The 23,455-nt window shown below is 33.4% G+C and overlaps 3 protein-coding genes and 1 long non-coding RNA gene across 4 annotated transcripts; all 4 read right to left on the bottom strand.

Moving 5' to 3' along the window:
- Positions 1-1,188: 1,188 nt before the first annotated feature.
- LOC108489344 (putative disease resistance protein RGA3) lies at positions 1,189-2,943 on the bottom strand. The gene is made up of 2 exons (XM_017793825.2): positions 1,433-2,943; positions 1,189-1,286 (listed from the first exon to the last, which is right to left on the bottom strand). Exons 1-2 carry the CDS (start codon positions 2,891-2,893, stop codon positions 1,284-1,286), a joined length of 1,464 nt encoding a protein of 487 aa, XP_017649314.2. The 5' UTR covers positions 2,894-2,943; the 3' UTR covers positions 1,189-1,283.
- Positions 2,944-3,323: 380 nt separating this feature from the next.
- LOC128292748 (putative disease resistance protein RGA3) lies at positions 3,324-4,928 on the bottom strand. The gene is made up of 2 exons (XM_053027676.1): positions 3,453-4,928; positions 3,324-3,336 (listed from the first exon to the last, which is right to left on the bottom strand). Exons 1-2 carry the CDS (start codon positions 4,850-4,852, stop codon positions 3,324-3,326), a joined length of 1,413 nt encoding a protein of 470 aa, XP_052883636.1. The 5' UTR covers positions 4,853-4,928.
- A 7,142-nt stretch (positions 4,929-12,070) lies between these two features.
- On the bottom strand, positions 12,071-15,381 carry LOC108489346 (putative disease resistance protein RGA3). Its single transcript, XM_053028172.1, has one exon. It carries the CDS (start codon positions 14,956-14,958, stop codon positions 12,226-12,228), a length of 2,733 nt encoding a protein of 910 aa, XP_052884132.1. The 5' UTR covers positions 14,959-15,381; the 3' UTR covers positions 12,071-12,225.
- A 1,924-nt stretch (positions 15,382-17,305) lies between these two features.
- LOC128293350 (uncharacterized) lies at positions 17,306-18,227 on the bottom strand. The gene is made up of 2 exons (XR_008283535.1): positions 17,943-18,227; positions 17,306-17,626 (listed from the first exon to the last, which is right to left on the bottom strand). It is a non-coding gene; the product is annotated as an uncharacterized LOC128293350 (long non-coding RNA).
- Positions 18,228-23,455: the final 5,228 nt, after the last annotated feature.

Here is a 23,455-nt window from a genome sequence, read left to right as displayed (position 1 = left end):
TATAAGGAAACTGATGACATATATTACCATTTTTGTTTTGTTGGAATATTTTGGCAGATGAACAGATGGTAGTTGAACATATATTACCTCTGCTTCTTGTAATATCTGCTATGCTCTGCCGAAGAAGAGAGCGAAAATGTAACAAAAATTAGGATTAGATCATCAGAGGGACTCTTCAACAAAGAAAAAAAAGAAAAAGGAAAGAACAAATGTGCATAGAAAGGAGGATTTCATGGGAGTACAATGCCATGGACAGATCAGCTGATGAAATTGTGAGATTGTTGTGATTTAAACACCTCCTTTTCTGCATCTAAATTCTTAAAGTTGTCAAATGGCTTTCAGAAAAATACAGGCCAATGGAATATCTGGGCAGATAAACAAATCCGGGTAGAAAGTATGGTCTCTGCTTTTTGTATTGCATGCTATGCTCTGCCGAAGAATAGACTTCACACTAAATCTAAATTATTGGATTTTGTTTTATTGAATCAAATAGAAAATATAAGAAAAGAAATGGATATGAATTACCTCTCATTCCTTGTTTGTGTATACACAATAGGATTTCATCACATCATTGCAATGGTGAGAAAATTAAAAAAAAAATTAGTGGAAGATAAAAGAAGACATTGGTAATTTAATGGAGCTAAGCTAAGCATTCAACCAATCATTTTATTAGCCTCACCTCCAATTATTCTGAAGCAAGATTCTTTCCTGTTTCGACTCCAACCCTGTTTAGTTTACTTACTTGACAAGGACATTGCGCGTTTAAGCTCTCTCAACATGCCTCTAACAAGAACCTCCCAATAGCATAGGGTACCATCTAAGCTAGTAGTCATTTAGCATATGTATTACAACCCTTGACATACTCCATTTACATCATTTATATCAGATCAATTAGAGATTAGGAGGAAATTGATGACATATATTACCATTTTTTGTTGTTGGAAATTTTGGCATATAAACAAATCGTAGTAGAAATTATGGCCTCTGCTTCTTGTAATGCAAGCCATGCTCTGCCGAAGAAATCTAACAAAAAATAAGATTAGATCATCAGAGGGACTCTTCAACAATGAAATTCAGAATAAATCTACAAAATTTGTGTCATTCTTCAAAAAAGAAAAAGCAAAAGAAAACAGAAAAATGTGCTTACAGAGGAGGAGTAGAACGCCATAGACAGATCAGCTGATGAAGAATGCATGTACAGTTTGTTTTTTGCCTCTTCCATTGAATTCATGCTAAAATCTTAAGGTTGTCAAATGCCTTTCATCAAAATAGACTCCAATGGGTTACTGCACAAATTAGCAAAATATTATGAAATATGACAAAAACAAAATAGCATTAGACACCAGAGTTAACAAACCTGATTAACCACTGAATTTTCTCTTGAAAATAAATTTAGGTCATAAAAATAAAAAAATGGAAAGGATGTACCAACCTGATACAACTCAATACGTGGGATGTGAGCAATTTTATGCCAATCAGCGCCAATGTCCTTCCGACATCTTTCCTCCAACTGAGGAACTCTAAATATAGTTAACGATTGCAAATTGGTTAGGCAACGCATCTCCTCCGGAAGCGATGTTAAATTGGGCAAATTCCAGAGACGGAGCTTTTGCAGATTTGTTAGATGTTGAATCCACTCCGGAAGTTGCCAACACTTCGGAATATTGTCCAGACATAGAGACCGCAGGCTTGTATGATCTTGGAATATTTGGAACTTAGGTGCTGATAACTCCAGCTCCTTGCAATCGCTTATTAAAAACTCTTCAAGGGAAGTGAGATGTTGGAACACAGGAAAGAGTGACCTCAATCCACTGCAATCACGGATTTCTAATGTTTTCAATTCAACAAGATGTTGAAGCCCAATGGGGAGAGAAACCAGCTGTGGAATAAATACAATCTCCAAACGAGAGAGATTCTTAAGGGGCTCCCATTGCATGCCCACTAAATCAACCTTCTTGCAACCATCTATTGTTAATGTTTTGAGGCTGGTGAGATGTTGCAGGTACTCATCTAGCATGGGAGTGTCCAAATCCTCCATATTCTTTACATAGAAAGATTTCAATTTGGAGAGAGGAAGAGAAGAGGTTGAACATGATGGGGTCTTAGCATTCATCTTCATCTTGATAGTCTGCTTAAACGGCCTTGAACTGGAATTCACCAACCTTAGATCATCATCGACTAATGGATACAACGGCATTGAAGTCAAAGGGCAATTTTTAATCCATAAAGTGGAAAGACAAGGAAATGCCATGGTTGACGTTCCCATAACAGTTGGGTCGTCCTCGTTGGAATCATTATCGATTGGTTTCGTCGTCCTCCACCAACTCTTCATATTCCGGCAATTCTCGAGGTCAAGACACTTGAGCGATGGGAAGAATGATTCTGGTTCTCCTTGACTTCCTTTTGGGCTATTATCATCCATGTACTCCAGCTCATAACAATCACGAATCGTCAAATCTTGAAGACAAGGCAATTGAGCAACGGACGGGAGATATTTGAATTTATTGGGACCCCATATGTAAATATGAACGAGATTTGTGAGCAAAGAAAGCCAACTTGGAAATTTGGCATCACCCCCCCATCCATCGATACAGAGCTCCTTGAGATTAGGATGGGGCTGGAGGTCTTCAAGCAACTTATTGTCATCATCATCGTTATCACCATTCCATTCTAGAGTCAACGATCTCAAATGTTGCTTCCCTTTCAAAATAGGAGTCTTAAACTTCTCTTTTGCATTTTTTACAAACCTCAAATTTTTTATTCTAAGCTGTCCCCTTAAGTTGTTAAGTCCACTCAATTCACTTAGATCTGCACCGTCATGGGAACCATCTCTATCCACTACAAACATGCTTAACTCCTCAAGTGAAGTCAGCTTCCCTATTCCACGTGGCATGTGAGTTAAATCATCACATCTATTACATCTAAGATGGGTAAGATTCACCAATTTTTCAATCTTCTCCGGCAATTCTTTAAGCCGAAAACAACCGTTGAGTTTCAGCACTTGCAAATTTTGTATCTTGCAAATACTCTTTGGGAGAATCTCAAGATCATTGCAAGAAAGATCAAGGTACCTCAAATGTTTCAACTTATGAATGGAAAGTGGAATTGTACTAAAAGCAAAATAATTCAATTTTAAGACACGCAAGCATCTATAATTTGAAATTATAAAATGCCAAATTTCGTCCCTCATATCTGGATGTCCCTTAAAGATCAAGGTCCGCAACTTCTTTCCTTTAAATAAAGGAATTAATGAATCATCATTAATTGATATATGACGACATTTTTCATCAACCTCACTTGCATTTGAATTTGAATCTACAATACTACTCTCTTTCCCTGCTACAAATTCAGTTAGATCATGCATTAAATCATGCATTTTACATATCATTAACTGTCTTTCTTTTACTTCTTGAAAGAAACTTCTCTCCGCTAATTCTTTAAAATACTCAAACCCAATCTCTTGAAGAGATTGTGTTCCATTTGATTGTTTTACGAAACCTTGTGCAACCCAAAATTGAACAAGCGTTTGTACATCAATTTCATAATCTTTTGGATACAATCGGCAATAAGCAAAACAATGCTTCAAATGGGCCGGGAGATGATCATAACTCAACTTAAGTGTAGGTAGAATATTATCTTCGTTTTGAGATATTCTAGCAAGTTCATTATCTTTGAAAGAACGCCAATCCTGTTCAGTTTCTTTGTAAGATAATGTACTTGCTATCGTCCTTATGACTAAAGGCACCCCACCACACCTTTCCAAAATCTGTTGTCCTATTTCCACAAAGGCTGAATCTGTTGAGTCTGCATATCTTTGCTCAAATGCTATTTCTTTGAACAAAGACCAAGCATCGTAATCAGACAAGCCTTTTAGAACATAAGGTTGACATTTACTAGTGATCTTGGCTACCTTAAAAGAGCGAGTAGTTACTATTATCCTACTTCCTTTAGCCCCACCTATCAATAACTCTTTTAAACTAACCCAATTTTCTCTCTCTTCATTCCAAATGTCATCCAAAACAAGTAAATACTTTTTCCCACCAATTTTTTCTCGAAGTTGTTTTTGCAATTGGTCCATTTCGAGATTTTGATCTGGTGCTTGGCCAGTTGCAGATTTGATAATGTTTTCTACAATTAGTTTGACATCAAAAACATTCGAAACACACACCCACATCATCAACTCAAAATTATTTTTGAGTACCATTTCATCATTATAGACTAACTGGGCCAAAGCAGTCTTCCCTAACCCTCCTAACCCCACAATTGGAATGATGTAAACATTCTCTTCACTTTCAAACTCTAACACGAGTTTTAGAAGAGCTGCTTTATCATTGTCCCTCCCTATTATTTTATCTTTAGGCACAAAAGAGTGTGTTTGCTCCCTCTTTTTAGTCATGAAAGAGGTTTCCAAGGGGCGGTCACGCACCATGAAGCCAAAAGAGTTGGCCTTACTTTCAATTGAAGCTAACCTCGCATTAATGGCCTTAATTTTCCGACCTATTTTGAGACCGTAAGCAAACTGATTAGAGCTTGAGAAGAAAAGGCGTACCTCTTTCATCAGCTTTTTCCCACCCATTAGATCTTTCCGCAAAGTTTCGGTAGAGAAATCATCAAGCAAGTCGTCGGCATCATAAAGTGCATCTTTCAGCTCCTCAAGCCAAACTTTAACGAGATTGTTGGTCACTGATTTCTCTTCTGCATCAAGGATCACAGCTTTGATGGTGGAGACAGTGGTTCCGAGGTCATCGAGGTCATCTTTGACATTCCTCCACAGTCCAATTTGAGAGACAGCGAAGGAGCTCAATTTAGTAATAAGCTCTACGGCAATGTCGAAAGCAATTGCTTCGGCCATTGTTGGTTCAAAAAACGTTTGATTGCTGCAAGAGGAGTAAAATGAAAATGATTGGAACAAGATTAAACACAGATGTGGATCCATACATGCAGAGACTAAGTATATTTATAGATGAAAATAAAGTTGATTAGTGGGAAATGGTCCCACCTGTTTCATGTTTGACACCATTTTTATAATTTAAATTCAATATTCCTTTTATTTTTTCATTCCAATTGCTTTCCATTGATGCATTGAAATTATTCCATCACCTGCTGGAGGAAATAAAAGCCATAGATGTAATCAAATTATTATATACTATGTGTCTGCGTTCATACCTTACTGTCTTCTTGGAAAAAAAGGCTCGAGGGATGGTCGTTCTTTATTCATTTACACACCTTTAAATGTCTTTTATTTGGTAATTATTATAATGCAAACTTTGACAAATAAAGGTATTAATGGAAATTTTCTTATTTTGATAAATAATGGTATAATGATATTTTTGGCCCTCTAGCTTTGTAAAATAATTATTTAGCCTTCCATTTATTTTCCCCCTCTTTTACTCACATTTTCTTTTATCAAACCATCCAAAATGGACTAAAAATTTAATATTTGTTAACTTTATTGACGTGACACATAGGTGGATCACCACATGTATGTCACATTAGCAATTAACTAATTTTTAAAAATAATTAATTGCTTGTGTGGTTTATATACGTGGCAATCCACGTGTATGCCACATCAACAAAGTCGACAAATGTTAAATTTTCCACCTATCTTGGGTGATTTGGCAAAAAATGCAGGTTTAAAAGTTAAAATAACTTTTTCTGTAAAGTTAGAGGACCAAAAGAGCCATTGTGCCAAAAAAATAATTATTTTCTTTTTTTGGTATTTTTTATTGCTATCATTCTAAATAGTGTGAAATAGGTCCATCTACTAATCTTATTATTGTTATTGTTGTTTTTAACCTCATTAGAGCTAATCTCACTGTCCATACAAAGAGAGTCTAAATATAATTTGTTCAATTTTCAATAAATATGTTAGTGCTCTTTTGTATGATCATTTGTCTTCGGTGAGTAGGGTTGAGCAAGCAAAATAAAAAAATTAAAATTAAAATTCGATCCAAACCAAGATTTTTAGACGATTTATGAAATACAAATTAAAAAATTATGATTACCCAAAATCAAACCAGTTTTAATTTTTTGAAAGGGAAATTAATTCAATAAATTTAATTTTTTGACCATAGCATTAAGCATTACTTGAAAGAAAAACACCAATCAAAATTATGTACGAGTGATGAAAAATATTAACGTTGTGGTTAATTCTCTTTAGTTCACTTCCGAAATCAACAGGGATTAAATTACTCTTTTTTTAGAGAGGCCAATTTGCACAATATTGAATTTGAGAGGGACAGAAGAAGTGTTTTTACCCATTTTTAACCTCACCTCACTACTACAATTGTTATTGAATCCAAACAGGCATCCAACACTAATTTTAATCACATTACTATGGTATTCAATCTCACTATTACAGCCACTACAGCAAAATAGACTTTTAGCGGCGCTTTTTTAGCCTTTAGCGGCATTTTTAAACGCCACTAAAACTTTTTGCGGCGCTTTTTAAAACGCCGCAAAAAACGCTGCTATAGGTACAGCCACTAAAAGCCATGACTTTTAGCGGCGCTTTTCCCACAAACGCCGCTAATTTTGACAGATTTGCAATATATTTTTTTCACCAATATCCAGCTCTTCCTGCATTAAAATCCAACCAAATACAACAAATATAATATAAAATGCAGCCAAAAATAGCAAATTTAGGATAAAAAATACAACCAAAAACATTAATTCTAAATGATACTTCAAATTTAACAAAAGATATATGATATAATTAATAAATAAAGTATAAGTTAAAATATTCTTACAATAATGTTAAGCGTGACAAAGTTAAAAACATTCTTACAATGAGAAAACTAATGTCTAAGATGGCGACTTTTGCGATTCTTTGAAACATCTGCATCATCTCTTTGAAGTTTGTAGCTAGAGGTCATCGTACTTTTTGCTCTGCTCTCTTCACACCATCGCCCTCTGCCTCCCTCGCTCGTGCCTCTGCCTCCTCGTTCTTTGCCTTGCCTCCCTCATTCTTCTTCTTTGCCTCCCTCTCTCTTGCCTCCGCTCTAAGTTGTTCTTTGGAGTTCTTCATATTTTTGTTGAACCTCGAAAATTTGCTCAACTGTGTTCTCTTGCATCTAAGCTATCTGGTCTCTTAACCTCTGAACTTCAGCTTGAGCTTCACTTCTGGAAGGCATGTATTGCTGGGAGCCGGATCCAAAATATTGGGTCGGGGTAACACCAAATCCTTGAAATTAAACCCGACCGTACCTTTCAGGACCCAAAACTTTGGTGATAATTCTATTATCAATGTTCTCAAGATTAACAGAACTATCAGTCGAAGCAATCGCTTCATATTCCGCCTTCTTCTTCTTTAGTTTCTCCTAAAAAAGCAAGTAAACAGTTATAAACGAAATATATAATAAAAATGAATGCAACATAACTTAACATTATTTAAAACTACTAACGATTTGAATTGAATTAAACAATTATAATTAAAGATTATAAATATTTAGAATAAATAAAATATTATTAAGTAAATATACCATAATTTCTCCGACTTGGATGTCATAGGAGATCCATCTTTCTTCCTATCGTAATCTCAAAAAGTGAAGGCGTCCAACTTTTGTCAGTTTGACTTCCTACAATATAGTAGTACAAATATTATTTAATAGTAGAAAGTTATTAATATTTGAAAGAACTAATAAATTCATAATACCTCGGCCTCATTCTGAAGCAAAACTTCTCGACCTGCTTGGTAATGCGTGTATTTTTGTTTTTGCCTGCTGCTTGTTCCAACTCACTCACGGTCCTACATAATGAAATTATTATTACGTATATAGTAAACACTATATATAAGAGTTTGGAAATACGCAATACCTCTCCTTTCTTTGAATTCCAGAATCGAACCGCATCTTCCCATTGGTACCTCAGCATTCCCGGCGGGACATTTCTTAATTTTTCCTCGAGGCTTATGTCTTTTTTAAAATATTGTTTTTTTAAAGTGCTTTTATTGTCTTTCCATTTTTTACCCAATGCCTTCTTGATATAATCATCGGAGACCTCAAAAGCAAATCTCTCCTAAAAAAACACAAGTTTAGAATGTAAAAATAAATAAAACTTAAACCAAAGTATTATAAATTACATTAACATTTTGTTACCTTAATATTAGCGAGAGCCTGATTTTTGTTACTATCAGGCATGTGATGCCATGATTCATAGTTGATGGGCAACATATTGGCATTTCATGCTAAAATGCCCAAATAGCCTGCTAAAAGTCGAGCTTCAGATCCAACAGGCTGACCATGAGTATTTCTACTTACTTTGACACGTTCGACAGGATCTAAGTCGTATAGATCTCTAAGCAGCGTACGTCCTCGAACTCTGCGTGTCCCACCACTTTCAGCTGAAAAATGATATACTATTATTATATTAAAATTGACAAATAAATCAATAATAAAAGTCAATACATGTAAAATGAACTTAACATTACTTTGAAATTCTTCAGACTCGTCAAGTGTCTCCGGCACATTCGAAGATCCAACAACTATCTACTGTTCACTATTTCCTTCTTCTAAATTTGGAGTATTCTGGACAATACTTAAATCTCATAATCTTCTTCTACGCATTTTTCCTACAATACACATAAAATAGTTAAAGTTTTAGTAACAAATTACAACAATAATAGTACATATAAAATAGTTAAATTATATAACTTGACCAAGATTAAAATTATAATATTACATATAATTAAAAAATCATAAAATCTTACTACATCATTATTCGTAAATATCTTCATCCACATCATGTTGAACCCATTGATGTTGTGTACTAGTACTAGGGATATTTTCATCTAAGTTTTGTTCTGGAAAAGGTAATGTTTCTGATCTTTCGACAATGTCATCTCCATTTTCATTACCCATGTCAAACAAGTCTCTAGGGGTGTTCCGGAGTACAACATACCAACCCTCATCAGTTGGATCTTTCGAAAAAAAAACTTGTTTCACTTGAGAGGAAAATACATATGGCTCGTCCATTAATTATTGTCCAGTGTGAATCAAGTGAGAGAAATTCACCATTGTAAAACCAAATTGATCTTTTTTAATTCCTCAAGTAGTATTAACATCAGCCCAATCACATCGAAATAAGACAACTTTCCATCTGCCATAGTAATCCAACTCAATAATGTCGGTAAGAAGTCCGTAATACTCCACATTACCCTCAACCGGATTACTGTCCCTAGCACTAGCATAACTTGTAATTAAAGAATTAACAACTCCACAATTTTGAGTTCTCCTCATTCTCTCCCGATACTTTGTATGAAATCTGTATCCATTGATAAGAAAGGCACTATATCTTTTTATTACTCTGTTCGGACCTTGGGAAAGCCATTTACCTTTGTCATTGACGTCCTTCCCACTCCAAACCTATTGGATCAAAAGTAAATTGAATAATTATAATTGTATTATGTAAAAACATTCTTATTTAATTAACTAAATTTTGTGAATATATGTAACTTATTAACTTTAGTTACATACCGTTTGGCTTAACCGTTCATGAAAAGATTCTGTGAATAACTTATTAATCTCTCAATGTTGTAATCTTCGAGAGCGTGCACGAGATCTCAAAATTTGTTTGTACTCACTATGTTAAAAACAAGTTTAATTGGTTAGAAGATAAACAAATCAAAACGACGAATATGTGATGAAATTTTAGAACTTACTTGCGTAACGGTTCAACTAAATCATGGTGAAAAAGTACATATCGATGTGCTTGTATCCACGATATATCATCTAATTCTGCAATTTCAACTTTGCCGATTGATTCTCTGTAACTTTGGAATAAATAAGTTTCGGCCAAGTTATGATCATTGAGCCCAGCATTTCTAGTTGGTCTATTAAATCGTGTTTCAACATCTTCTAAATATCTAGAACAGAAGGTCAAGCACTCCTCTGCCAAGTAGCCTTCAGCAATTGATCCTTCTGGATAACGCTTATTGCGACAATAAGATTTCAATTTGCTTAGGAACCTAAAACACGATATAAAATATTTATTAAAAGTTGTAACTAAATGTATAGAGTCGAATGAATAAATACTTGAGAAATAAATTAGCACATTTCTATAGGATACATCCATCGATAAAAAACCGGTCCACCAAGTATTGCTTCGTGAGGGAGATGGATTACCAAGTGCACCATAATAGTGAAGAAGGAAGGTGAAAAAGTCTTCTCCAAATTGCATAAAGTCAAAGCAGCTCGATCCTGTACTTTCTTAAGTTCTTCAACATCCAAAACTTTGCCACAAATAGCTTTCATTATATTGGATAGTTCAATTATACAGGACGTCACATTTTTGACATGCGGACCGTAAAGCAAAAAGCGGGAGTAAATCTTGCATCAAGATGTGATAATCATGTGATTTTAATGAATATAATCTTGATCTTTAAGACTCACACATCGAGATATATTTGACGATACGCATCTGGGACCTTTATATCCTTCAACACCATGCAAAACACCTCTTTCTCTTTCTTTGACATTGAAAAAATAGAAAGTGAAGCGATACTTCCCATTCGGAAGTACTTGAGGATGAAGATCACGCCGAATTCTCATGCAAAACACCTCCTTTTCTGCATCTAAATTCTTAAAGTTATCAAATGGCTTTCAGAAAAATACAGGCCAATGGAATATCTGGGCAGATAAACAAATCCGGGTAGAAAGTATGGTCTCTACTTTTTGTATTGCATGCTATGCTCTGCTGAAGAATAGACTTCACACTAAATCTAAATTATTGGATTTTGTTTTATTGAATCAAATAGAAAATAGAAGAAAAGAAATGAGTGATATGAATTACCTCTCATTCCTTGGTGTATACACAATAGGATTTCATCACATCATTGCAATGGTGAGAAAATTATAAAAAAAAATTAGTGGAAGATAAAAGAAGACATTGGTAATTTAATGGAGCTAAGCTAAGCATTCAACCAATCATTTTATTAGCCTCACCTCCAATTATTCTGAAGCAAGATTCTTTCCTGTTTCGACCCCAACCCTGTTTAGTTTCCTTACTTGACAAGGACATTGCACGTTTAAGCTCTCTCAACATGCCTCTAACAAGAACCTCCCAATAGCATAGGGTACCATCTAAGCTAGTAGTCATTTGGTATATGTATTACAACTCTTGACATACTCCATTTACATCATTTATATCAGATCAATTAGAGATTAGGAGGAAATTGGTGACATATCTTACCATTTTTTGTTGTTGGAAGTTTTGGCATATAAACAAATCGTAGTAGAAATTATGGTCTCTGCTTCTTGTAATGCAAGCTATGCTCTGCCGAAGAAATCTAACAAAAAATAAGATTAGATCATCAGAGGGACTCTTCAACAATGAAATTCAGAATAAATCTACAAAATTTGTGTCATTCTTCAAAAAAGAAAAAACAAAAGAAAACAAAAAATGTGCTTACGGAGGAGGAGTAGAATGCCATAGACAGATCAGCTGATGAAGAATGCTGAAAAAGAAGAAGCTTAGTTACGGGGTTATATTAGATCATTGAAATTGCGAGATTATTATGATTTTAGTGTAAGGAAATTCCATCATTACCCCATCTTTTTCTGCATCTAAAGTTGACAAATGCCTTTCCCCAATGCCTTACTGCACAAATTAGCAAAATATTATGAAAGATGGTAAGTAAAATGTAGGACTAAAACAAAGGAATTTCAATTGAATAATATTTTAACAGTAAGCTTCCAATTTGAATGATATTTGAATCAAAAATAGCAGGAGACACCAGAGTTAACAAACCTGATTAACCACTGATTTTTTTCTTGAAAATAAATTAAGGTCATAAAAATAAATAAATGGAAAGGATGTACCAACCTGATTACAACAAAATATGTGGGATGTGAGCAATTTTATGCCAATCAGCGCCAATTTCCTTCCGACATCTTTCCTTCAACTGAGGAACTCCAATTATATCTAACCATTGCAAATTGGTTAGGCAACGCATCTCATCCGGAAGCGATGTTAAATTGGGCAAATGCAAGAGACGGAGCTCTTGCAGATTTGTTAGATGTTGAATCCACTCCGGAAGTTGCCAACACTTCGGAATATTTTCCAGCGATAGAGAGCGCAGGCTTGTATGATCTTGGAATATTTGGAACTTAGGTGCTGATAACTCCATCTCCTTGCAATCACCTATTGAAAACCGTTCAAGGGAAGTGAGATGTTGGAACACAGGAAAGAGTGACCTCAATCCATTCCAATTATGGATTTCTAATATTTTCAATTCAAAAGTTGTTGAAGCCCAAGAGGGAGAGACACCAGCTTTGGAATATTATTAATCTCCAAATAAGAGAGATTCTTAAGGGGTTCCCATTGCATGCCCTCTAAATCAACCTTCGTGCAACCATCTATTGTTAATGTTTCGAGGCTGGTGAGATGTTGCATGTACTCATCTAGCATGGGAGTGTCCATATCCTCCATATTCTTTACATGGAAAGATTTCAATTTGGAGAGAGGAAGAGAAGAGGTTGAACTTGATGGGGTCTTAGCATTCATCTTCATCTTGATAGTCTGCTTAAACGGCCTTGAACTGGTATTCTCCAACCTTAGATTATCATCGACTGATGGATACAACGGCATTGAAGTCAAAGGGCAATTTTGAATCGATAAAGTGCAAAGACAAGGAAATGCCATGGTTGACGTTCCCATAACTGTTGTGTCGTCCTCGTTGGAATCATCATCGATTGGTTTTGTCGTCCTCCACCAACTCTTCATATTCTGGCAATTCTCGAGGTCAAGACACTTGAGCGATGGGAAGAATGATTCTGGTTCTCCTTGACTTCCTTTTGGGCTATTATCATCCATGTACTCCAGCTCATAACAATCACGAATCGACAAATCTTGAAGACAAGGGAATTGAGCAACGGACGGGAGATATTTGGATTTATTGGGACCCCATATGTAAATATGAACGAGATTTGTGAGGAAAGAAAGCCAACTTGGAAATTTGGCATCACCCCCCCATCCATCGATACAGAGCTCCTTGAGATTAGGATGGGGCTGGAGGTCTTCAAGCAACTTATTGTCATTATCATCGTTATCACCATTCCATTCTAAAATCAACGATTCCAAATATTGCTTCCCTTTCAAAATAGGAGTCTTAAACTTCTCTTTTGACCTCAAATTTTTTATTCTAAGCTGTCCCCTTAAGTTGTTAAGTCCACTCAATTCACTTAGATCTGCACCGTCATGGGAACCATCTCTATCCACTACAAACATGCTTAACTCCTCAAGTGAAGTCAGCTTCCCTATTCCACGTGGCATGTGAGTTAAATCATTACATTCATAACATTTAAGATGGGTAAGATTCACCAATTTTTCAATCTTCTTCGGCAATTCTTTAAGCCATCGACACTGGTCAAGTTTCAGCACTTGCAAATTTTGTACCTTGCAAATACTCTTTGGGAGAATTTCATGACGATTGCCAGAAAGATCAAGGTATCTTAAATGTTTCAACTTATGAATGGAAAGTGGAATTGTACTAAAATCAAAATAATCCAATTTTAAGACACGCAAGCATCTATAATTTGAAATTATAAAATGCCAAATTTCGTCCCTCTTGTCTAGATGTATCACATTTAAAAATTGTAACAAGGTTCGCAACTTCTTTCCTTTAAATAAAAGAATTAATGAATCATCATTAATTGATATATGACGACATTTTTCATCAACCTCACTTGCACTTGAATTTGAATCTACAATACTACTCTCTTTCCCTGCTACCAATTCAGCTAGATCATGCATTAAATCATGCATTTTACATATCATAAAGTGTCTTTCTTTTACTTCTTGCAAGAAACTTCTTTCAACTAATTCTTTAAAATACCCAAACCCAATCTCTTGAAGAGATTGTGTTCCATTTGATTGTGTTACGAAACCTTGTGCAACCCAAAATTGAACAAGCGTTTGTACATCAATTTCATAATCTTTTGGATACAATCGACAATAAGCAAAGCAACGCTTCAAATAGGCCGGGAGATGATCATAACTCAACTTAAGTCTAGGTAGAATATTACTTTCGTTTTGAGATATTCTAGCAAGTTCATTATCTTTAAAAGAACGCCACTCCTCTTCAGTTTCTTTGTAAGATAATGTACTTGCTATCATCCTTATGACTAAAGGAACCCCACCACACCTTTCCAAAATCTGTTGTCCTATTTCCACAAAGGCTGAATCTATTGAGTCTGCATATCTTTGCTCAAATGCTATTTCTTTGAACAAAGACCAAGCATCGTAATCGGACAAGCCTTTTAGAACATGAGGCTGACATTTACTAGTGATCTTGGCTACCTTAAAAGAGCGAGTAGTTACTATTATCCTACTTCCTTTAGCCCCACCTATCAGTAACTCTTTTATGCTAACCCAATTTTCCCGCTCTTCATTCCACATGTCATCCAAAATAAGTAAATATTTTTTCCCACCAATTTTTTCTCGAAGGTTTTTTTGCAATTGGTCCATTTCAAGATTTTGATTTGGTGCTTGGCCAGTTGCAGATTTGATAATGTTTTGTACAATTAGTTTGACATCAAAAACATCCGAAACACACACCCACATCATCAACTCAAAATGATTTTTGACCATTTCATCATTATAGACAAACTGGGCCAAAGCAGTCTTCCCTAACCCTCCAAACCCCACAATTGGAATGATGTAAACATTCTCTTCACTTTCAAACTCTAACACGAGTTTTAGAAGAGCTGCTTTATCATCGTCCCTCCCTATTATTTTATCTTTAGGCACAAAAGAGTGTGTTTGCTGCCTCTTTTTAGTCATGAAAGAGGTGTCCAAGGGGCGGTCACGCACCATGAAGCCAAAAGTGTTGGCCTTCCTTTCAATTGAAGCTAATCTTGCCTTAATGGCCTTAATTTTCCGACCTATTTTGAGACCGTAAGCAAACTGATTTGAGCTTGAGAAGAAAAGGCGTACCTCTTTCATCAGCTTTTTCCCACCCATTAGATCTTTTCGCAAAGTTTCGGTAGAGAAATCATCAAGCAAGTCGTCGGCATCATAAAGTACATCTTTAAGCTCCTGAAGCCAAACTTTAACTAAATTGTTGGTCACTGATTTCTCTTCTGCATCAAGGAGCACAGCTTCGATGGCGGAGACAGTGGTTCTGAGGTCATCGAGGTCATCTTCGACATTCCATCAGAGTCCAATTTGAGAGACAGCGAAGGAGCTCAATTTAGTAATAAGCTCTACGGCAATGTCGGAAGCAATTGCTTCGGCCATTGTTGGTTCAAAAAATGTTTGATTACTGCAAGAGGAGATTGGAACAAGATGAAACACAGATGTGTTATCCATACATGCAGAGATAAGTATTTTTATGGATGAAAATAATGTTGGTCCCACCATGTTTCATGTTTGACACAATTTTTATAAATTAAATTCAATATTCCACCGACACATTGAAATTATTATTTTCTTTTCCCGCCCAAATCTCAAAAGGATAATAAAAAGCATCTAAGATAATAATCTGATAGGATAACCCTTAAATTTGGAAAACGAACAAAGCATGCTATATAGTACAACCATTTTGATGGGTAGCAGGCAAGCTTCATAGGCCTCTCTCTCCACATCAATGTTTTCTTAGAATTAAATTATTAGAAGCCATTAAATTGGAATTGTCAAGTTATTATTATGATTTAAAAGTAAAAAGCAAAAAGATAAATTATTGAAGTTGACAAATGCCTTTCTCCAATGCTGTACTGCACAAATCAGCAAAAATATTATGAAAGATGATAAGTAATTATACAAAGTCTATTCCTCCATCAACAAGGACCATAAAAAAAAATAAAAATCTAAAAGGCTATCTATGCAATAAATGAACAAAACTTGCTATATACAGTCACACCCTGAAATGCTTTAACATATTCTTGAGCTGCCTGCTGTAGGAAGAAATCATATGTGAGGTCAACAATATTCAACTCATTACAATTGAGTTTTCTTCAAAACAGCTTGGAATATTATGGGAATTCTGTATAAATGCTTCTTGATACACACACACATTTACATATTCATTTTGAAGAGATGATCAGCAAAAAGCATGCCTATTCCTCCTTTACAAGAGCTTTCTGTATATATGCATTTTCTAGAATTATGAGTCATTTCAATATGGAAAGGTTGTTTTACACCAGGTTCATTATTTAATCCATACACATTTCATTCTTGAAACGAAGTCAGCTCATAGGGAAATTCCCATTCGGAAATGGTTTGAACTGTAGGAAATCATCGACAAACAAGGGCTGAAAACGGAATAAAACTTTCGAATCTCCTTATAGCTCAATGACAATGTTCCAGAGGTACTGCTCTTCCACTGGGACTTCTAGTGCAAAAGTAACCAAACCGGATTCGCCTTCATATTTGAACTCCACTTCCTCCGAATCAACTGTTATCCTTTGCGGTTTAGTTGATGAATATGCTCCGAATGGACCGCAGCCTCGAACTTTCATGATAACAGTTGCAACAGGATTCTCAGTTTCACATTTCAATCCCTTGATAACCCCTCCTGAATTGAACATCTTGGTTAGGCCTATAGGAGCAAATTTAGACCCACTAGACAATGCCATAACGGGAACAATGGTAAAAACTTCATATTCCCGGGGCTTTAACCTCTCCTGCAGTTGTCATCAGTAAAGTTCATTACAAGAAATTTAAACACATATAAGATTGTGAATATAAGAGCTTTTCATAACATACCACCAAGATGTGAATATAAGATACCATCTCCAATCCAACCATCCTCAGCTACTTGAATTATTATTTAAAATTTTCTATAACATTTGAATTGATAAGTTAATATATTTTAATTGTATTCAATAATTCAAAAAGAAATATTATTTTACGCATATTATTGCAATTAAAAGTATAATTTTAAAAACTAATTAAATATTAAAGGTGTAGAACAACACATATGATATTAGAAGTTAGTAATTACAAAAAGGGGGAGTATCTGATACACTAGTAGTGAACTTTTTTAACTCCACAAGTAGTGTTATAAATTTGTCACGGGTCTGTTTATATATATATTTATTATATCCTCTATACACTCATCACCAACCCAATCCTACCTGTGAAATTTTTAAAATTTACATTTGGTAGTGTATCAAATATTTTCTCTTATAAAAATATAGTATAAAGAAGAAAAATATACTTTTACACAATAATGGTTTAGTTACGTTACGTTTGGTTTAGTAGAATAAAATAAAGTAAGAATAAAATAACTATTCCGTAGAAATGAAATAGAAAAGTAATAAATATTAAATTGTATGGTTAGTTGGGTGGAATACGATAGGCGAATATGTAAAAAAATAAAATTAATATTATTTTGCTTATGTACAAGCCCAATTAGGCTCGGGGCCTAATAAAGACCCTAAACTAAACAGCCACCCCAAACTAAACCAAAATCAATTAACCAAACCCAACACACCACAGCCCAAATAAATTAAACCAAAACTAATACAAAACCAAAACCCAAACCATACCAATTAAACCCAACCTGAACCTGAACCATTAGCCCAAAACCAGACCCCACAATACAGCCCAATACCCTAAATAATCAAAAAAAAAAAAAGGTCTGCCAACCGCCATTACTCCACCGCCCGTGTCAGCACTACCCATCCACCTGCAAAAATCAATAGTAGAAGTGACATCCAATAATCATAAACAATGTATAATGTATTGCATTCGGGCTATAAATGCCTAAAAATTTGTAAACATTTTTGGTTACACAGAGATTGAATCAAAAGCAGTGAACCGAATCAAAAAAGAAAGCAATTTGCAAAAAAATATGGAGCAAAGAAATTCAAAAGAAAAAATCGAATCAGATATTATGGTTTATTTTTCATTTCTTTCGTGTTTTTTTTTCGAATCTACTTTTTTCTTTTTATCCATATACATATATATTTAATAAAAAGAAAAGAAAAGGAGGAGATTCGTACCTATTTCAGATCGTCAAAAAAAAAGAGAGGAAATTTTTTGTTTTTTGGTCGCCGTAGACGGCGGCAACGTCGCCGGCTACTGGCAGTTGGCGCGGCAGTGGTTCGCCTGAACCTAGCCGGATTCTGGGCTATGCCCAAAGAGAAAGAAGAATTTTTTTTTTTTTTGAAACAGGTGAAAAATGAAAGTTTTTGTCAAAAAATTGACTTTTATAGGCCCAAAATGACGTCGTTTTGGGACTGGCCTCAAATGTTCAAAACGGCATCGTTTTACCCCTGAATCCGACCCTACCTACCTGCCTCAGGATCAGTGTGTTTTTTAAGCAAAGGGGTTATTTCCGCTTTTAGGCCTTCCGATTTTTCGACTATTTTCAGTTTAGCCCTTTTTTGTTTTTCTTTTGATTTTACCGCATAATTTTGATTTTATTTCAATTTAATCCCTCAAAGGAACGACACTGTTTCGGAGGCCTGGATAAATTTCCTTTTTGGTCCCCCTCCTTTTGCACGTGTTACAATTTAATTCTTTACTTTGTTTTCATTTCTGATTTCACCCCTAAAATTTTGTTTAAGTTTCATTTTAGTCTTCATTATAATTTTGGCTTTTACTAGATTATTTTCCTTTTATATATATATATATATATATATATATATATATATATATATATATATTTTTTTATTTCTATTTATCTATTTAAGTACATAGTTATTATTATTTTTGGTGCTTTAATATTTAAAATTGTCTTCTTCTTTTTTATATTATATATTTTCACATATATTTTTTATATTTTCATTTCTTTTTAGATTATTATTACTATTTTTATTATCATTTTTTATTTGTTTTATTTAATATTTTATTCTTTTATTTATTTGCTTATTTTCAAATTTTTATTTATACTTTATTAATTTTATTAGTTTATTTACTTATTATTTTTCTTGTTATTTATAATTAGCTTGTTTGTTTTATTTATTTATCTTCTTTTATTTTCGCCCTTATTATTGTCATTTATATTATCGCATGTATTATTATTCATTATGCATATTAATACCGTAATTTATTATTACTATTTTTACATTTTTACTACGAATTCGTGCCGCATTAATCTTTCTGACAGATCAAAAAAGAAATTTTCAAAGTTAAAGCAATATTTCATATTTGGAAATTCGAAAGGTCGTTTCCTAACTTACGAGGTTTCGATTCTCTCAATAAATCCAAATAAACGAACATTTTTTTTTGTAAACATGAAATTTTAAACATTCTAGGGAATTAAGAGAAAATTGTGTTCTAACTTACAGAATATGATTTCTTTCTAAAACCGAGATAATCAAATATCTTTCAAAATAAATAATTTTCGGTGTTTATTCTCGTTTCGAGAATTTAAGATATTGTGTCCAAACTTACGAGACATAATTCTTTTTCTCGATTAACGTGAAATATGTCATTTTTTCAAAAAAAATTCAATTAAGCAATATTTAGTAAAGGATCGTATTTTAAAATTTTTTTAAATTTTCAATTTTCGACACCAAGCCATTAATTAATCAACTAGGTATCAATTTGGGGCGTTACAAGGGTGCTAATCCTTCCTCGTGCGTAATCGACTCTCGAACTCATCTTTCTGAATTTCGTAGACCAAAAGCGTTGTTTAATAAATCAAACCGTTTATTAAAAACAACCATCTTACAAGGTGACCCGATCACATCAAAAAGGATTGGTGGTGACTGTCACGTTTGTTTTCGTTTTCAAAATGAAAGTCGACCCTTTTTCAAAAAAATAGTTTTGACAGCTTTCTATTTTTAAATTTAAATATAAAGTTAAATTAATTATATACAATAATAAATTCTTAAAATATTTTATAAATAATTTTGATAAAATTAATATCTAGAATATTATAAAAAATTTAAAATATTAATTATATTTTATTTAAATATAATAATTAATAATTAATATATTTTATAAAATTTGTATTATTAAATATAAATATAAAATTAAATTAAATCATATTTCATAATAAATTAATACAATCCTCTTTAGATATTTGTTTATTAAATATAAATAAATTATATATAAAATATATATTAATTTTTACTCTCATCTTTCTCTCCGTAATGTTATTATAGGTTCTTATCATATTTGTTATTTTTGATATAATGCTTAAAACTACCCATAATCCCTCCCCAACCCTTAAATAGGAGGATAATACGCTTCAGCGCACTCGAACTTACGTCCTCCTACACTGACAACAATATCGATACCAACCAAATTAATACTCAATCGGTTCTCATAAAATATATTATCAGAGGGTAGTCTGCTGAATCGGCATTTAGTGTTGTTATGTAATAAGGCCCGAATGAAGATCTCTTTAAATGTCCAATTTAATAAACCAAACACTAGAATCACTATGACATGTTGAATAAGGACGGAATGGCAAGCCCATTCCGCTAAACCAAAGAAGGCATTAAAGTTTAAAGGCTTATTTGGATGTAAAAGAAAAAGTATGAGAGGTATTTTTTCAATAAAATGAAAAAGTTTAAGGACCTATTTGAGTACCAATTAAAGTTTAAGGGATTATTTAGATAAAAAAAAAGTATAAGGGCTTTTTAAAAATAAAGTAACAAATTTTAAGGGCTTATTTAATGTATTTTTAACAATGATTTGGATCAAGGTAAGTCACAACAAACACTAGTAGGAATAAAGATATCTTACCATCAAGATGTTTAGTGTATATTAGCAAAGCAAAGCAAAGCATATGACAACAAAATTATAGGCCAGGCATGAGTACTTTGTCTTATAGAAGGGACTACCTGGTAGAATGTGATGGCCCGTGCATGAACCATGACTAAAGGGCATAACTTGGGTTTACCCAGATCCAATATGTGAAACATTCTAAAAAATCAACTTCTGTGAAGATTAATTACGTAGTAAACTCCAAGGTAAATCTAAGGTAAATGGGGACAAATTAATAATGGTGGCTGTGAGAGAAATAGCTAAGATTGTTCATAAAAGACACAAAGTTCAATCCTGTGGGTGAAATTAAGCTTAAGCTTACCCTTTGAGTCTGAGTATCAGTGGCTAAACCTGTGTGCTGTCGTTGGTTTGTTTGATATATTGTTGTTGGCTTTCAATCAATCCAAGGTCTTGTCTACGGTTCAATCACATGATCTCATAAAGTCGACAACTTGGGAGTGTTCAAAGAATTGAGCTCTTTTCTACTTTTTTATTGATTAGTGGCTCAACACATGCACATTTTGATTGCACCCCAAACCAACCCCTTTTTCTTGGAATTATGCATCCACTAAAAAGATTATGTTATATTCTAGTTTATTCCAAAATTTTAAATGCTAAATTAATTGGTGTGAAAAAAAAATTATTTCAAGGGTTTAATTATTTTTTATTATTTTATAGAATTTTATCAGAACCTATTGGACAATTTGGGTGACAGTGATATGGAGGTGTAAGGTGAAGGTTATGGTGTTCCTAGTGTAGTAGAAAGGTAAAAGGAAAAGCATAGCCCTCCCAGTTCCAAGGCTAGAAATGGATATTTATAGTCGAAGGTGATCCTTTTCTTAATTTGGGAATATCCCATCATGATCCGTCAATTGGAAAGCATAATAATCGATAAAAGAATAAAAATATATTAAGGTTTCACGTGTGAGCTATGTAAGAGAAGATACAACACCTATCTCATATTTGATAAGTTAAAAAAGCTCCATACTTTATGCATACATATTCATGAAGCTTAATCTTGTGAACAGTTACTCTTAAAAAGTTTGAAATGTTCGAGGTTGAGATCTGACAAGATTATGATAGCAAAGCCTAGATGAACGAGATGGTTGTAACAAAAATAATAAAATGGAGAAATGAAAATATCTCAAACATGCTTGTGGAGTTTATTCACCACTAATATACTGAACACCAACTTTTATTATTTTGTCTATTGCAAGTAGAGCAAAAACAAAATCCCCCAATGCATCTAAGATGTTGAAGCAAAATATAATACCACTATTCAATACGATCCATGTATATGACACCATTGTATAACATGTGGCAGTATATGACTGGTTGGTTAGTTTCTTTCACGTCTAAATCATTGACCTGAAAAGGTCTAATAACATTAAGGACTAAATTAAGAATGTTAAAAAGGGAGGGCTTGTTTAGTCTCTAACTTTAGAAAGTATCTAACGTTAAATGACTAAAACAAGAATATGCCCAAAGGATTGACCCGAAAATATCTAAAAATTAAGGTCTAAAATAAAATCTCCCAAAGTCTAAAAAGTACTTTAGAAAATTTATATATATAATTCTCATCCATGAAACAATTAATGTTTCAATAATTTTAATGTTTTTTTTTTTAATAAAATAAAGTAATGAAAGGGAGGGCTTCTAGAAGGCCTCTCACGTGCAAAACTACCCCCACAGATATGGGTTCCTTCCAAATACACCCATGGTTTCAGTTGATGGGTTTCGCGACCATATAGACATTAGGGTAAATTCTACAAATGATCACTCAATTATACTTGTGTTCTTGTTTTAGTCATTTAACTAAAAAATTTTTAATTTTGGCATTAACATTTGAATTTATTCCTGTTTTGGTCACCCGTCGTTAAATTGATAACAAAAAGTCTTTTTTTTAACTAGTATAATAACATGTTTAGTCCTCAATACTTACATATTATATCAATTTGATCCTCAAACTTTCGGATCAAAGCTTTCAGCTTTTAAAACAGAAACATTCCATATCTATAAATTTGTAAAACCTAAAAAAATCTTCTTTCAACTAACGTGACTTTTCGAACGTTGATAAATTTTTGGCTAAAGAAAATGAAAAAACCTTTAAAAACACGTTAGACTTACTATTGTTGTTAACAGTGTGATATTTCTTTTAAGGTACATTGAAATAGTCCTCTAAGTTGGTCCTTAAAATTAAAAATTCAATCCAAAGTTAAAAATTATGAATTTGGAAAATCTAATTGTTTAATTAATAATTATATAAGAAAAAAGTGAAAGAATTAATTTTTCATAAGAATATTTAATTTCTTTTATTTATATAATTTTATTATATATTATATTTTTAAAATTAGTATTTTCTATTATTTTTAATGGCTTTAGTTAATTTCTAACACTAACTTCTTAGAAATATAAACAAAAAGGGTTACGTACCATATTGCATAATTTCAACCATAAACAAAACAATTAATAGAATTGGAATGCCTTTATTTTAAAAGTGAAAAGCTTTGATTATGAAATTTGAGGATCAATTTGATAAAATAAGTAAGTATTGAGTACTAAATGTGTTATTATACTAGTTAAAAAAAAGGCTTTCTATTATCAATTTAACGGTGGGAAACAAATTCAAACATTAGTGTTTAAATTAAATTTTTTTAAAATTAAATGACCAAAACAGAAATATAGATATAGTTGAGTGACCATCTACATAATTTTCCCATATATTATTGTGTGATATCAAGCTGTGCACTTTTTACATTTCTATTTTCAGTAGTGCCGTCAAAGCAAAAAGTGA

This window comes from Gossypium arboreum, chromosome 5 (assembly GCF_025698485.1).
Source record: "Gossypium arboreum isolate Shixiya-1 chromosome 5, ASM2569848v2, whole genome shotgun sequence".
In the NCBI taxonomy this organism is placed as follows: Eukaryota; Viridiplantae; Streptophyta; class Magnoliopsida; order Malvales; family Malvaceae; genus Gossypium; species Gossypium arboreum.
The sequence above is the reverse complement of the archived record's forward strand: the minus strand, read 5'-3'. Positions and strand labels throughout refer to the sequence as shown.